This window comes from Macrobrachium rosenbergii, chromosome 43 (assembly GCF_040412425.1).
Source record: "Macrobrachium rosenbergii isolate ZJJX-2024 chromosome 43, ASM4041242v1, whole genome shotgun sequence".
NCBI classification, from domain to species: Eukaryota; Metazoa; Arthropoda; class Malacostraca; order Decapoda; family Palaemonidae; genus Macrobrachium; species Macrobrachium rosenbergii.
The window spans coordinates 46,632,622-46,648,361 of NC_089783.1; the positions used below are offsets into that span (position 1 = coordinate 46,632,622).

Here is a 15,740-nt window from a genome sequence, read left to right on the forward strand (position 1 = left end):
CCCAACATCAACTTTGACACAAATATATAAAGAAGCCTGAAGACTCTCTGAAACAAAAGACAGCCAAGGTGTGACAAAACAGATACAGATCAAACTCTCACAAGAATTTACCATAAAATTCATAAATACTAAAATCTTATATAGTATACTGTATACTGTAAATGTCCAATTTGGAAATTGGATGCTATTTCCTAACACTGCCACTCATCTAAAGGCATGTTTTTTACATGCTATTCCTGCATGGATAAGCAACACTGTTGTTTCTTTCATTGAAAAACTACCCTTCAACACTTTTGCACACAATTACCAATTTAAACAGGTGCTATAAGAACTAGCTCTTTATAATACCTGAGGTGTTTAGCTTGTTTACTTTGATGACCATCCACTGCAAAAAAAAAAAAAAAAAAAAAAAAAAACGCCCCCTACCAAAAGAAAAACTACCTTCCGTGGCAATGACTATAGCACATGGTTTTATATTTTTTTCTCTCAAAATTTTTATTTTTATTGTTAAAATGTGTTGAGTTGCCAACTCATGATCATTCACTATCTAGGTAACAGCCATCTAATAAAAGCCACCTGAATTGCTGCCTTTTCATTTACTTAAACAAATTTTTTATCACGTTTTTCTTACTGGAATCACTGTGAATTAATCTCTTTATATGGAAATATACAAGGTTTTGTCTTAGTTAAGAACTTTTATCCAGGTCAGGATTTTAAAAATTTAAACTTTCTAGTTACGTCTAACCTGATTTTACAATTATTTATTGGATTGTTTTACTGGAAATGCACATTTTTGCAATACCCTTTATTCCTTAGGAATGGTTGTCTTCCTAAACCCCTGAGTTTGAAAACTGAAGAAATGTGTGTGGGTTATTTAAGCTGCAGAATATTTGTTTCTTGAGATGAAATAAAAGATACACATTTAACCATGAATCTTAGTTTTACACATGAAAGGTAAAAGAATAAGGTTATCATTAATCTCAAATTGTAATAAGAGCATGAAATAGTTAAAATATTGTAAATATACTTACAATGGCAACAAATACTGTGAAAAACTGAAGTGAAATATCTATGAACATTTGAAATTTCACTAACTGAATACAATGCAAGGAAGACATAAATAGCGAGACTGCTCTGAGGTGGTTGGAAATCTTGCTGGTCATGTCCTATTATGAACATCAACTCAGAAACTTATTTCTACTATTCAACTGAGTTGACCATCATCATAACATCTAATGCCATTACTCAAAGGGCCTCTATGAAATTCCTAATGACATGTCTTTTAAGTGCTTCATCTGCCACAGATCTCCAGCTTCCCTTCCCTTGGTTCCCATCCAAGTATTTCTGGGTCTTCCAACTCTTCTAGTGCCCACAGAGGTCTAGCTGACACTATAGCATTCTCCTAGGGGTTGTGCAAACAATATGGCCAAGCCACTTCCATATCCATTTACTGTAATTATTATCTCATCTACATAGGGTGATTTCATTTGTGGTCTCACTTTGCACGCTATACAGCCATCTTACTCCCGAAATCTTTAGTTTTAAACTGATGACATCTTTTAAATATAGATTTCACTGTTACATCATGATTCATGACTGCAAAGCAATACAGTATATATAATAATAGATAAATATGTAATCTTCCTTTTCAATTCACTTTGTCTATTTGATTTTCAAATCTTTTTCAGCCTGCCAGCTGTTTGATTTGTCCAACAGAAGAGAACCTGTCCGGATATCACTGTTCCTAAATGTGTGAAAGATTCAACCCCATGAAGCCTTTCCCCATCTAAAGTTATTTTATCCCTTTGTGCATACACAGGTCTCATTACTTCTGTTTTTTTAAAGGATTACAGTATTTTGAATCTCATCTTTCTAAATATATGACATATCCTATTAAGCAAGCTTGAAATCTTGTGGTGTTTTGACAAGTCAAACAGTACCATCTGCTATTCTGAGTTCGTCAATTTCCTATTGTAACTCCAAACTAAACCTCTTCCATCTCCCACCTCTTTTTTATTATAAAATCTATGAAGGCAACAGCAAAGGTGAATATCATATCCTTGCAGCACCCCTATATGTGATGCAAAATCCTTGGCAAGATCTCATCTATTTCACTCATAGACATCTTGAATTAGCTTTACATATTTCATTGGAATGCCATACTGATGTAAGACCTTCCATAATATTTGTCTGTGGACAATGTCAAATGCCTCCTCACAATCAACATATGCCATCAGAAATGGATTTTTAAATTCCAAACTTTGCTGGACAATATGTCCCAGCGTAAATATTTGATGTGTGCAGCTCCTGCATTTTCTGACCAGCTTGTTCACCTCCAAGCTTCTCATCAATTTCTTTCTCCAGCCTACCGAGTATAAGCATACCGAATATTTTCATCACAAATGACAAGTACAATGCCTCCATAGTTACCATATTCAGTCAAGTTGTAACGCTTTGCAAGCTTCGCAGCTGAAACATGGTTTAGCCAACAACTTCAACAGGTAATAACAATGTTACTCCATGTGTCAAATGTTTGCTTATCACTAGTTTTCTGTCTGCATGGCTAAGCAATTTCTTTTCACCGAGTTATCTGTCCACATGCCTGGTCAAAAGAAGATAATTCCTGAGAATAAAGTTAGTCTCACTGAATTCCTATGTCTCTTTCCTTTACACTGGTAAGCTATTGGAGCCACTAGCAGACCAACATGTTTTTCCCTAGCAATTAACTGGTTGCGCTCTGGGGGACACAATGGTAAGGGCAGCTTGGGATGACCTCAAGACCCTTCTAACACTCCTGGAATGCTATACTGATAGGATCCAAAGATGGTCCTCATAAGAAAAATTTGACTCCATTGCCTCCGAATCAACATCCAAGCTGCCAATCCCAATGCAGGGGGAATATTAATGGCAGACCTCCTAGAAAAGGCAGATGAGTTGCTAGAGGCCTGCAAGGCCTTGTAAAATACTACCCACAGCATCTGCCAAGCCAAGGATGACAAAGAGGAAGATAATGGAAACCAAGCCAGTGCTGTATAAAAGCATCCTTACAAGCCATGACAGAAAGCTTGATTGGATTCCCTTCAATCATTATGAGTTATAATGATTAAGTAGGTATGATGGACACTTATGGTCACCCAGGCAGATAATCTCCTTTCATGTTCATGCAATCCAATTTATCTACCTTTGCATCTGTAATGACATGGCAAGTTTGACAAACACAATGAAGGACACTCGCCTATGCATAATGGTATACCTTTGTACCCAGTTTGACATTAATTCTCTCTACTACACAGAAGGAACTGCAATGACAATAATAGCATAAGAAGACATTATGAGATGTGAACAGACCAAAGGAGGGAAACACTATAATCCCCTCCACAAATTTGGTCAGCAAAGGAATAATAATTGCAAGAGGCTGTAACAAAGTTTCAGAAACGCACATTACTCTATTATATGAAGTGTGAACTGAATGTCCAGAAGGATCTCACATTAACTGACACACCTGTTAATATGAGAATGACCCTTGGTTGGTCAATATTGTAAAGAGATACATTGTCACCTGAATGCTTGAAGATCAAAATAGTAACAGACGCAAATACCAATGAAAAATGTTTTCAGTGATTTGACAAAAAGATTAATTGCTGTGAACAAAACATTCATATTCTGTAATGTCTCAAATGTTCAGAAACTTAAAAAAGCTACTTACAGTAATTTCATCAGCCAGGTTATTCGAAACATTTCCTGTAAATATTAAAAATGCATCACAATTTGTAATTTAAAGCATTACCAAAAATTGTGTAATAGTAAATATGCTTCACAATTAGTTATTTAAAGCAATACCGAAAGTTATGCAGCTTGTAAGAAATATGACAAAAATTAATATTAATGACAAACAAACTGTTACCAAAGAAATATTTGGAATGATATAATCAAAGAATTGAATGCTCACAGTATAAGTAATAAAGTGTCAGGTAAATCAAAATTCCATAACATAAAATCTTCTGTTTACAACAATAAAGCACACAATAGAGCAAAAACTGGTTAAAGTTTACTAACAGAGTTCTTTGGTTTCGAATAATTTTCATCATCCTCAACTTGTAAAAGAGTTTAGAGGGTTTCTTTTGTGAAAAAAGAATGAAATCTAGGAACCCTGTCACTAAAAATATCAAGCCAAAATCATATTATTATTCATGGGTGGTGTTTCTGCATAAGACTACAGAACAGAAGTCACAGCAGAATTGAAAAATAAACAGAAATATGTAAATGGAAGAATACAAGATCAACTTCTCTATGCTTTATGATATCAAAGCTCAAAGAGACCTGCTGATTATATTTACAGCTCAGGGACTTTCATCAATTACTCAGGTGAAATTCGTGACGAATACCAGAATAGACAAGTTGAACATAGTCATCTACTGCCCAGTGTGATGAGGAGAAGCTCAATTTAAGCCCATTCATCACAGAGAAGGGTAAAATGTTGTATGAAGATATGAAGACTATGATGAGGTGGTTTAGGAACTTTAATGCCCATCAAAGAATTAAGTAATCAGAAAAGGATCTAGAGCTACCAATACAGATGCTGCTGAATAGTATGTGAGTCCCTTCTCACAGCTTACACTTGAGCAGAATCTGAATCCAAGCCAAATTTATAATGCTGAAGAGGTGGTCTAATTTACAGGCACATTACTGAAAGAACCTGAGAGGTTGTATGGGAGAAAACCTGCTAATAAAAGTTTCATGAGGAACACAGTACAAGTCACACTGTCAGAATATGTTAATGGTTCTGAAGCTCAAAAATTGAAATTCTTTAGTAGTAAAAGTGTAGAATCCCATGGCCATCAAAATTATCCTACATTTACTGGTGTGGTAAAATAAGTCCAAAGTTTGTGCATTTTTTCAAGGTATTTTGAAACTTAGTCCTTCATAAAAAGTAATGATGCCGATAAGGCTGGGGATTCACCAAGATATTCTGATGAATATTTGACAAGAGATTGGTGCGCACATTATAGAAGGCATGGCATCTGCAGATCATCCTGATCTGTTACTTTTATGTCCTGCAACCTAGGTAACAGTATGCCCTCTGGACGTGTAAAGCACAATCTATTTCAGAGATACATAATGCTCCAGAAAACAACAAAATCTTTAAAAACCATACAAAAATATAAAAATTAAGATCTACTGACAAAACACAAATTAGCATGAGCCATTACAAAAGGCAATACAATGTATCCAATACTAACTCCTCTGCTAACTACAAAAACTTCAAAGAAAAAGGCTTAGATGACTTTTTTCAAAATTTATTTGACAGGGCATGAAACTATCAGAACCCTGATGTGAAGCAAACAGAAAAAGCTGGCACAATACACGGCACCTTTGGAGTAATTCAAGAGTATATAAGGAGTACACTTCATTTTATTTCCCCTCTCATTCAAGTGAATAGGTTTTTTTTATTTTGTTTTGGTAAAAAAAATTAAACAAATAAATTATCGTATATTTCCGCAATAAGACGACCTTTAAATCCTAAAATTCACCCCTAAAAACCGGGGCTCGTCTTATACTACCATTCTAAAAATCAAACCTTGAATTCTAAGAGATGTTTATTGGTAGACTAGCCTCGGCCTCGGTGCGATAACCACCGACATAAATGAAAAGATTCACATTATGAATAAACTGATATTAAAGGTAATAAAACCATTTTTACCTTATATATTACTGGAATATCTTCATAATACATAGCTTATTTGAGGAATAATTCCATATGAATGAAATCAACTTTTATTTAAGTGAGCCCAGTTGCAGTTGGGCTCATAGGAAACTTTATCTTTCAGTAAACCTTTCAGAAATTTTAATGGTAGTGTAATTATGGTAGTAATAACATTTAGGATAACATAATATTATTTTTCATAAAGCATTCATTATCATTTCATATTCATTTAGAACAATTCAGTCATATAACGATAATTATGTATGATAATTATCGTACATTATCATGTTGTTAGGGGTTGCTTGTGATTGGCAACGAAGCGTAAACAAAACAATGTTTTCCCTTTTAGGCGCCGTGTATGGGAAAAACATGATAAAGAATTGGAATTTCTAAGGATACAGTGAGTAAAACAGCATTTGTAATACCATCATCTTTACATTACCGATATTTCATAAGATACCTGTTAATGCAAAAGCTAGCCTATACACAGATGGTTTTGTAGTTCAGCAGTTGTCTTACACTAATGATATGAGATAAATTCATGAAAATTTGCCATAATTTTTGACCTCGTCTTATCTAAAGGTCGTCTAATACACGGAAATATACGGTACAGTACACTCAACCACTTTGGGCACTAGAATCTTATCTTCCCACAATGCTTATGTCACCAAGTAGTGGTTTCAAAGTATGGTGCCTAAAAGAAAAGACAAAGTACAGTTCAGCAGTTGTAGTAACACTGTGGGAGGGTGTATGAAATAATTATTCTGAAAAACTTTATGCTATACATATTCCGGGCAAAGCAAAAAGAACTCACTTACCCACTGCCTGTTTTGCTGTTACACCATCAAAACAAGAAGCTGAGCTTGCTTTGGCATGCCCTGAGTCCACAAGATATTTGTTAATGCTGTCACCTTCCAGGGTCTTCAATTCAACTTTGTAAGTTTCATCCCTGATAATGATAAAATAAAAATTTAGGATTCATCGCATTTTATAAACAATCACATAAATTGATAAGGTCATTCTTGACAGTGCTCATAAAAAATCACAAGAACACTTTCCAGTTTCATTAACAACCTAGATAATCTTATCAATATTTTCTCTACTACACAAACAGAAGTATCAAATCTACACAGCAAGTGAATTTAAACAAAAATGGTTCAATTTCAAGATGATTATCATTGACAGATAGTTTAATTAGACCACTGTTAACATTCCCAATTCATACAATGTTGGTCCATAGAGTTTGTTTATAAATAAATAAAATAGATCTTATTTAATAGGTTACAAATTTAAAATCTAACAATTATGTAAACTAAAAATGTTGAAGATGCTCAATAACTTCTTTCAGGACATCTTTTCAGTACTGTACTTGATAATCACTGTTGGTTGCAAACTGGACAGTCATGTAAAACATGTTCAATGAAATGAGAAACTTTATAGTCAAACAATGTACTCTAAATTGTTATAATGTTTTATCATTCCACAAAAACTATCATTCACTGATGATGATGGGTGGTTGTGATAGCAATGTATGAATCACTGACAGAACTGGTGTACTTGATCTAGCTACATTAATAGCAAATTTGGTGACTTTATCAGCAATACATTTCCTTAATGCTTACATGTGCAAGGATACCACATATTTATTATAACTTGTAGAATAAAACGTTATACACTGAACTATAGACCTTATACGAATATAATTTTACAGGTCTTTCAAAGTCCTTCTAGGAACTGAAAATTAAATTTCCATGAAAGCATTTTAAATATTTAACTACTGATCATACTGCAGAGTTCAGCTGGGAAGAGAAACTGCAATGTTACATTAGATGACATTACCGCAAATCTCATGACCATGGTTTGGGGACAACAGTGTAAACTGAGTAATTAGGACATTATGTCTTATTTATTCTAATTTTGTGCTGCCTATGTTCATGATTGTAAACACAATTTTTGGATATAGAGTGTAAATGTATACAGATACTATACAGGCAGCCCCGGTTATCGGCGATCTGGATTTATGGCCCTTGTCTAGCAACAAAAATCAGTGGTTTTCAGCACCGATAAGTGCCAATACTCTGGTATTGGCGCTGATACACACCTATCGGTGCCGAAAATCACCAATTTTCATTTATCGACGATTTTCGCTTATCATCGTGGTGTTGGAACAGAACCCCAGTCAATAACCAGGGACTGCCTTAACGACTTCACGCATACTTCAATGTGAATGGGGTACTAATACTGGAGGAAATGTTTATATTTAAAGACTCAAATTCTTTTGCCTCTAATTGGGAATGGTCGTGAATGCATCTTTAGGATTACACTTTCAGAGATCTCACTAAAGCAACATATAATTATTTGCAGTACTGACCCAAAGTATTCAATTCGCATTCTATTAAAACATATGCTTTAGAAAAACGATAAATCTTTAATTGGTACTACAAAAATAAAGTTTTTAACATGTTACTTACAAACTGGGAAAATAAAACTTGGCAAATAATGTGGACTCCACTCCTCCACATTTATTAGCAAAAGCTTCAATGCTTGCCTTTGACCACACATCTTTTTTAAACTTATCATCTGGGTACACCTGAAAAACATTTTCTTTAGTCCCAAGTCATAGTGTCAGGGTAATGGAAAATTATAATTTTGAAAAACTGTAATTCTAGAATAGTAAACCTAGTGTGGTCTTGGTTAACTCAACATTTCCTATGTTATGAACTAGAGCAGAAAGGTGTAATCTTTAACTGTTTTGACAGTCAGGTATGAACTAAATTGGGAGTACTGTAGTTTCCCTGAAATGTATTTTACCTTCTTTATCAACTTGAGATTCAGTAGAAGGGTAATTATCCATTACTGAAAAAACAAAAAGTGGAAGTACTTCAGCAGTGGCAACTGATAATAAGATCTTGAAAGCAAAGTATGGTAACATATTTTAGCATTTTTCTTAATTTAGTGCCATAGGGAATTAAAAGATACTTCCATCTCTGTGAGATTATACGCTGAACTTTTGAAGGAGTCAAACATTTTGGATCTAACAGAAAATGTTGAGCCAGTTCAGATTATTCCAGTAGGACCATAACCTTAAAAACACTATTTGAAATCACTCCTCTTCCTAACACAGTGGGAGACAAAAGTCTATGCTCTTCAAAAGAGAGCAGAACATTATCTTCTTACACAGTGAGCGGAAAAAAGCCTAAGCTGTTCTAGGGTAAGGAGAATATTTTATTATACTCTTAACAGTGTGAGGAAAATGACAATACACTTCAAGAACAAGTGGAAAGACCAATTCTAAGATCTTCAAGGACAAGCAGAACGTGTCAAAGCCCTTCAAGGGCAAGCAGAATTTCACATCCTACACACCGGGAGGAACAAGCCTAAGCTCTTCATGGGTACACAAATTGTTATTTCCTAACACAGTAGGAGGAACAAACGTAAACTCTTCACAAGTTTGCAGAATATTACTTCCTATATTACAGTGGGAAGAAAATAAAATGCTCTCCAAGGGTAGGCAGAATCTTTCTATCTAACACTGTAGGAGGCATGCTCTTCAACGGCAAGCAGAATATTACTTCCTACCACTGGCAGGAAAATGACTGTACTGTTCAAAGGCAAGCACAGTATTACTTCTTATGATCTTCAAAGGCAAGTAAAATATTGCCTTCTAGCATAGTGGGAGGAAAATGACAATTCTATTCAAAAGGAAGCAGAATATTGCTCTGTAGCAAAAGTGGAAGGAAAATGGCTATGCTCTTCAAAGGCAAGGAAAATATTACTTCCTAATACAATGGGAGGAAGAAGTTTATGCTCTTCTAAGGCAAGCAGAATATTTCTTCCTACCACAGCAAGAGGAACATGTCTAAGCTCTTCAAGGATAAGCAAAATATCACTTCCTAACACACTGGGAGGAACATACAGTACTTCAAAAAGAGGGCAAGCAAGAAATTGTTAAGAATGAACTGATGACCACAAAACATATGTAGCTAACATATATGAACAAAACCAGAAATAGCGTGCACATTACAGTACTGTACTTACCAGCCAATTCAAAAACTCTAAACAAGATTTGTATTTATGGATGAACAAATAAAACTGCCATTTATGAAAATTATTATTATACTGTATCACATAAATCATCCTTGACATTAAAACTTCCAAGGGAACTGTCATTTTTTCCCTCTACTTTCTGTATGTGTATACGATATTTGTGTTCAAACCCTAGCATTTATGCAACCAATAACTAACAAACAATATACCCCTTACAGAAAGCATTTAATATTTGAAGATCTGAATAATAAACAAATGTCTTTATTCAGTGATACCTACCTCAGATAAGGAACATGGAATAGCTAGTATCTGCATTGCTGTAAAATCCTCCTGGAGAACCCTGACTCTGCTGATGGGAACAGTTGCTCTACATCCAGAGTCAACATAGCGTACTTCAACTTCTGGTGAACGTATTATCTGGAAAGTTACAGTCATAAAACTGAAAATAAGTTCAGTTTAAATTTCACTCTTAATTGGAATTTTATATTACAACATGGAACTAAAGTGATACGTGAAATTCACCTGAAAACACTTGGCATCCATGGGTATGGTCAGTACAATGATAAAGTGTACAGGAACTTTTCTAGCTTTTTTTATACTTAAAGAAGTCTTTTCAGATATAGCAAAATCCAGCCCTGAAACTGCAGCATAACCTAACCCAACCATTGCTGTAACCTAAGATTAATTTAATATTATAACTCACTAGATAACCAGAAAGCTAATATGTAAATAATGACATGTGGTACAATACTACCCAATTCTGACCTGGATAGGATGGCAAAAAGCAAGAGTTATCTAAAGGCACAAGACAGTGCCTGACATGGTGATCTGATTTGGGCTAAGAATTTCATATCCCTTATGCTATCTCATCACAGATATCTATGATTGCTATTTACCTTATGTATGCAACATGACTATGCTGTGATAAAATACCCCATTTCCTGACTTATTTTCTGCCAAGTATAATGAAATGTATGTACAAAATATGTACTTTAAATGTCTATACACCTGAATGAATAGTTACAGTTTACATTCTTACTTGCCAGTCTGTTGGGTTAGTAATTAAAGTATTTAAAGCTCACTGCAAGTCTCTGGTACCAAACAAAACTTAATTTGGGATAAATGCACTGGAAGTAACAACTGTTCAAAATCAAAATTAATGTCAGCCTTGCTTACCTTTCCAGAAGGCCTTACTTTATTAGCTAATACCACTGCACGATTCCAGCTACCATCTTCACTGCGCACAGCCCAAAATGTTCCAACAGGCAGCTCCTTTGTTTTTATAAGGTCAAAATTTGCCTTATAATAATCAAACATCGATTTCTGGAACCTAGAATACATCATCATTTACTGGTAATTTGTGATATTTTTAAAAATACTGTATTGATGAAATACAATACTTTACATGTACCACCCAGCTTACTGGCATAATTATAATGTTTGTAACTCCCATGAAAAAGAGAATGCTTGGAGTCAAATGTAACATCAAATAGTGTACATTACTGTTGAAATAAAAATGATTAAGTACTGTATTGCTTATGCAAAGCAAATTATGAAGTGGGACAGCAGAAATAGCTTGAGCCTTCAACAAAGCTTTAGTTTGTTGTAGTTAAGCCTTACACTACTTACTGATCTTCAGTAACCACTACAGGCAGTCCCTGGTTATTGGCAGCCTCGGTTACTGGAGATCCGGTTTTACGGCGCTTGTCTAGCGACGACGATAACCAGATTTTCGTTGCTGATAACCGGTTAACGGCGCTGATCGCCTCTTATCGGCAGCGCCGCTAACTGGGGATTAGTGCTGTTATCACCGATTTTCAGTTAGCGGTGATTGGCGATTTTCGGTTGTCGTCACGCCGTCGGGAACGGAACCCCGCCGATAACCGGGACTGCCTGTAGATAATTCACACTAATCCATCAAAGGGGGTGTGAATACATGCAATGCAGAAAGCTAAAGTGACATGGCTACCTTAGGCTATTCTACCCCATGGCTAGCCTTTATAAATATTACCTTTAAAAACCTTACAAAATCCAAAGAAATAAGAATTATTGTATAACACAAAATTAACAAAAAGAAGACACTTTAGAAAGAAAAATGTATCACTCAAGACACTGCATATTCATGATCAACTACTACTATCAAACACAAGACATCCAAAGGCACTGTATTGTCTGTGATATATGTGACTGTATCATGAATGCTGTGTATGTACAAGTGTTGCAAGACAAGAAAACGGACACACAACGTACTAATTTCCAGTATAATGTTGAATAGTAGTGCGCATTAAGTACAATGTCAGTGCATTTCACATTTGCTAGACTTCCCTATAATTTACAATTGGCTTCCATGAGCCAATCTTTTGCCCTGTACTGTACATAGCATAAATTTTATCCTAGAGTAATGCAAAACAACAATCATGCAATAAGACCACGGTGCAAACACTAAAACTTAAATGACTGTACCATGAAGCATTCATTCTCTCTCTCTCTCTCTCTCTCTCTCTCTCTCTCTCTCTCTCTCTCTCTCTCTCTCTCTCTCTCTCTCTCTCTCTCTCTCTCTCTCTCTCTCACAGAGCAAAATGAACAACATACATAACTTACCTGTCTAACACAGCTGTTTCACTGTCAAGTATTTGTAAATAAAACAAATGTGGATTTTCAACATGGGAAAGCACCACAGGAACTAATGTGCAAGCATTTATTGGAACAGTGGTTTTTCTGAGGTGAACTGAAGGCAGAGCATAGGCAGGAATCAGAGTTTCAGAATTGTCACTTCCTTCACTCAATACAGCTGCAAATCACCAAAGAGAACAAATTTTAACATATATCTTTCATTATTCAGTGATGTTCTCAAAACAAAGAGTGCACTGGACATAGAAACATACCTACTTAACCACTAACTGTTCTGTGCGCCACATAAATTAAAGATATTATGTATACTATCACACTGAGGCCTCCAGCAGAGAGAAGAGAGAGAGAGACTTTACAGTATCAGTTTTCCACACACGCATCAAAGTGGGCAATTACAGTAGTCAAACCAGTGAGGGAACCACCAGCAGAATACCTCTGACTTCTTCAATCAACACAACTAGATAAGTGAGTTTTACACCCACCATATATACTGCAAAGTAAATGAAACTGAATTTGTCCCGCCCCATGCAGAGAAATGTTCGAAAGCAGCCGTTGCAAAACAACATTAAGAGATAGCTCAAGAGAGGAAGCATACAAGAGAACACATGGCCATACAGACACCAACTGAATAGACAGCCAATGCAGATAAGATACCAAATAAAAACAGCCAATGCTGAAAAGATACCAAATAACATTATAACACAGAAAGTCTACTAACAACAAACACCAAAGAAAAGGAGGAAGAAGAAAAACAACCAAATCTGCATCTGAGCAAGCCATTACACAAGTCACATCAATCAGGGCTACATCAGCACAAATCCTCCAACCTCCCCCATCAATACAACATAAGAGGTTTTAAAGTCTTGATCAAAATAACCATAATAAAATGAATAACCATATCTTGCAAGATTAATAACAAATGGTCATGTTTCTCTCTTGTAAACATTGAGAAATTCTAGCCAACAACAAAAAGTCTCACCAAAAGTAACTTGATTACTGTCATCAATTTCACAGATTTTGAAACTCCAAAATACATTCCCTCTTACTCAGTGCTGGGTATACACTGAATAGGAGGAATTGGTCAGATGATAAATAAAACTCATATGATCATTAAAATACAAAAGTGCTGACCAAAGGCTAATGAAAAAATGCTGCCAGGAATATTTTGATTAGAGGCAGTTGTCAGAGTGGCAAACTTAGTGTTGGTAACAATAAACACTATGCTTATAAAATAGTTTAAGGTGTCAGCATATCGTGACAATACTTATTGAACAGGCCAAAAAAAAAAACCTTGTTTGGATGCATTAATGATTGCTTTATGTCCTGGTTTAAACTAGATTCAACCACTGAGAGCATAGCAATACATATGTGGAATATGCATTTGTTGCATAGGGGGTTCCCTTAGGCATCTTAAAAGTCAAATTTCTGTAGTCCAGCTAAGGCCACACCCAAAGGTCAAAATTTAAACTATAAATTTATGAGCTATGTGAGAATAAATCCCATTTTTCATTTCTAAGGAGGAATTAATGTCGTTCCACACACTCTTACAGGTAAGGTGAAAACTCATTCAAGAGCTTTGCAAGTAGTACTAAGGAGGGAGTTCAATACACTTACCTTGAGCAGTATAATCAGTACTAGAATCCCCAACATGCTTTGAGAAACCTGTATGACCATGCTTTCTGCTTTTGCTTATGTGTCTATCCGCATCTATAGTGTAAACAGTAGACGAGATGGACCTCTTAACTAAAGCTGACCACAAAGGCATGGGAGACTTTGGAACGTACGACTCTTTCATTCCCTCTTCAGACAAGGGGGTCCACTGCACACCAGCACTTTTGCCATCTCCACTTGTTTCATTTCCTGTTGCTGTGAGATCTAACTTGGAAAATTTAGTCCTCCTTCTTTTGGTTGTGCTCTGCCCTTTCTGTACTTCCTTAGATTTTGCTGACTGATCTGTAACATCTGTTTTTCCTCCTAACACCTTGTTCTCAGTTAGCACACGAACAGAATACCTGGAAACACAGTGATATATGGAATTACAGTGAATACAAACATTTCCAGAAGTTTGAAGGCCATTATTTCATACAACTTATGAAATCCCAGTCGAGTAAATACTGTATTTTGTTTGGGAAATAATAACTAAACTTCACTGCAAGAGTGAAGACTTGTCCATGCTTAAACTGAATTTTTGGTATAACATCCTACTAGCAACAGGTTTACCTTTATTAAAATCCACTGCTGAAAACACAATTGTACATAAGTACTAGCCAAGATCGTACAGTGCTTAACTGTACAATCATCAGATCAGTAAATTATATACTCAATAGCCTACAATCATCATACTCATCAACATTTTTATGTAGAATTTTCCCTTTACAAAGATAGATACGACGAGTTCTCTCCACTCTCATGTCTTATGTACTTTTTGTCTGCACTGCCACCCAGTCTAATCATCTATACCCTTTTTCCATGACATCTTAGCCCTTCCTGCTGATCTTCATCTTATGCAATAATTATCCAGATTTATTGCTTATTATTGAACCCATTGAATTTTCAGTTGGTTTGTGTTTCAAATGTTTGGGTGCTGGAGGACAACAATAATTTTACTACTGTACAGTACTTAAAACTTTCCACTGTTTAGATATACATATGTTTATTATGTTGACCAATTTCAAGATAAAAATACTAGCAAATATTACTTTAGTTTAGCTATTCAAGAAATAACTATTGTATATTTCTGCACACAAGGCAACCTATAAATACTAAAATTAACCCCTAAAAATTGGGGGTCAACTTATACTACCATTCTAAAAATTAAACTTTGAATTCTAAGTGATGTTTATCGGTAGGCTAGCCTCTGCCTTGGTGCAATAACCACCGACACACATGAAAAGATTCACATTATGAAATATACTGATAATAAAGGTAATAAAACCATTTTTACATTATATATTATTGGCATATCTTCATAATAAATAGCCTATTTGACGAATAATTCCATATCAATGAAATCAATTTTTATCTATGCAAGCCCAGCTGTGGAAATGTCAACATCAAGTTATGGTTGCACTCACAGCAACCTTTATATTTCAGTAACCTTTCAGAAATTTTAATGGTACTGTAATTATAGTAGTAATAACATTTATGATAACATAATACAGTAAACCCCCCTTTATACAGCAGTCCAAGCAACTGACAACAGCAAAATTTACATTTGCTTTTTGTCTTCCAAAGATGTGTTACCTGCATTGCATATTTTTAAAACATTGTGAACACACACACAAACAGTATGTGCATCTAATACCATTTACTCAAATTAGCAGAGAGAGAGAGAGAGAGAGAGAGAGAGAGAGAGAGA

The 15,740-nt window shown here is 35.3% G+C and overlaps 1 protein-coding gene across 2 annotated transcripts in view; it reads right to left on the bottom strand.

Moving 5' to 3' along the window:
- The window catches only part of LOC136828860 (tudor domain-containing protein 1-like), a 57,396-nt gene that overhangs the window by 13,734 nt on the left and 27,922 nt on the right, over positions 1-15,740 (bottom strand). For both annotated transcript variants that reach the window (XM_067087137.1, XM_067087136.1), the window contains exons 9-15: positions 13,997-14,394; positions 12,353-12,542; positions 10,928-11,081; positions 10,031-10,168; positions 8,176-8,294; positions 6,523-6,653; positions 3,707-3,741 (exon numbers count right to left, since the gene is read on the bottom strand). In XM_067087137.1, coding sequence (XP_066943238.1) covers positions 3,707-3,741; positions 6,523-6,653; positions 8,176-8,294; positions 10,031-10,168; positions 10,928-11,081; positions 12,353-12,542; positions 13,997-14,394 — 1,165 coding nt within the window. The remainder of the gene's footprint in view (positions 1-3,706; positions 3,742-6,522; positions 6,654-8,175; positions 8,295-10,030; positions 10,169-10,927; positions 11,082-12,352; positions 12,543-13,996; positions 14,395-15,740) is intronic.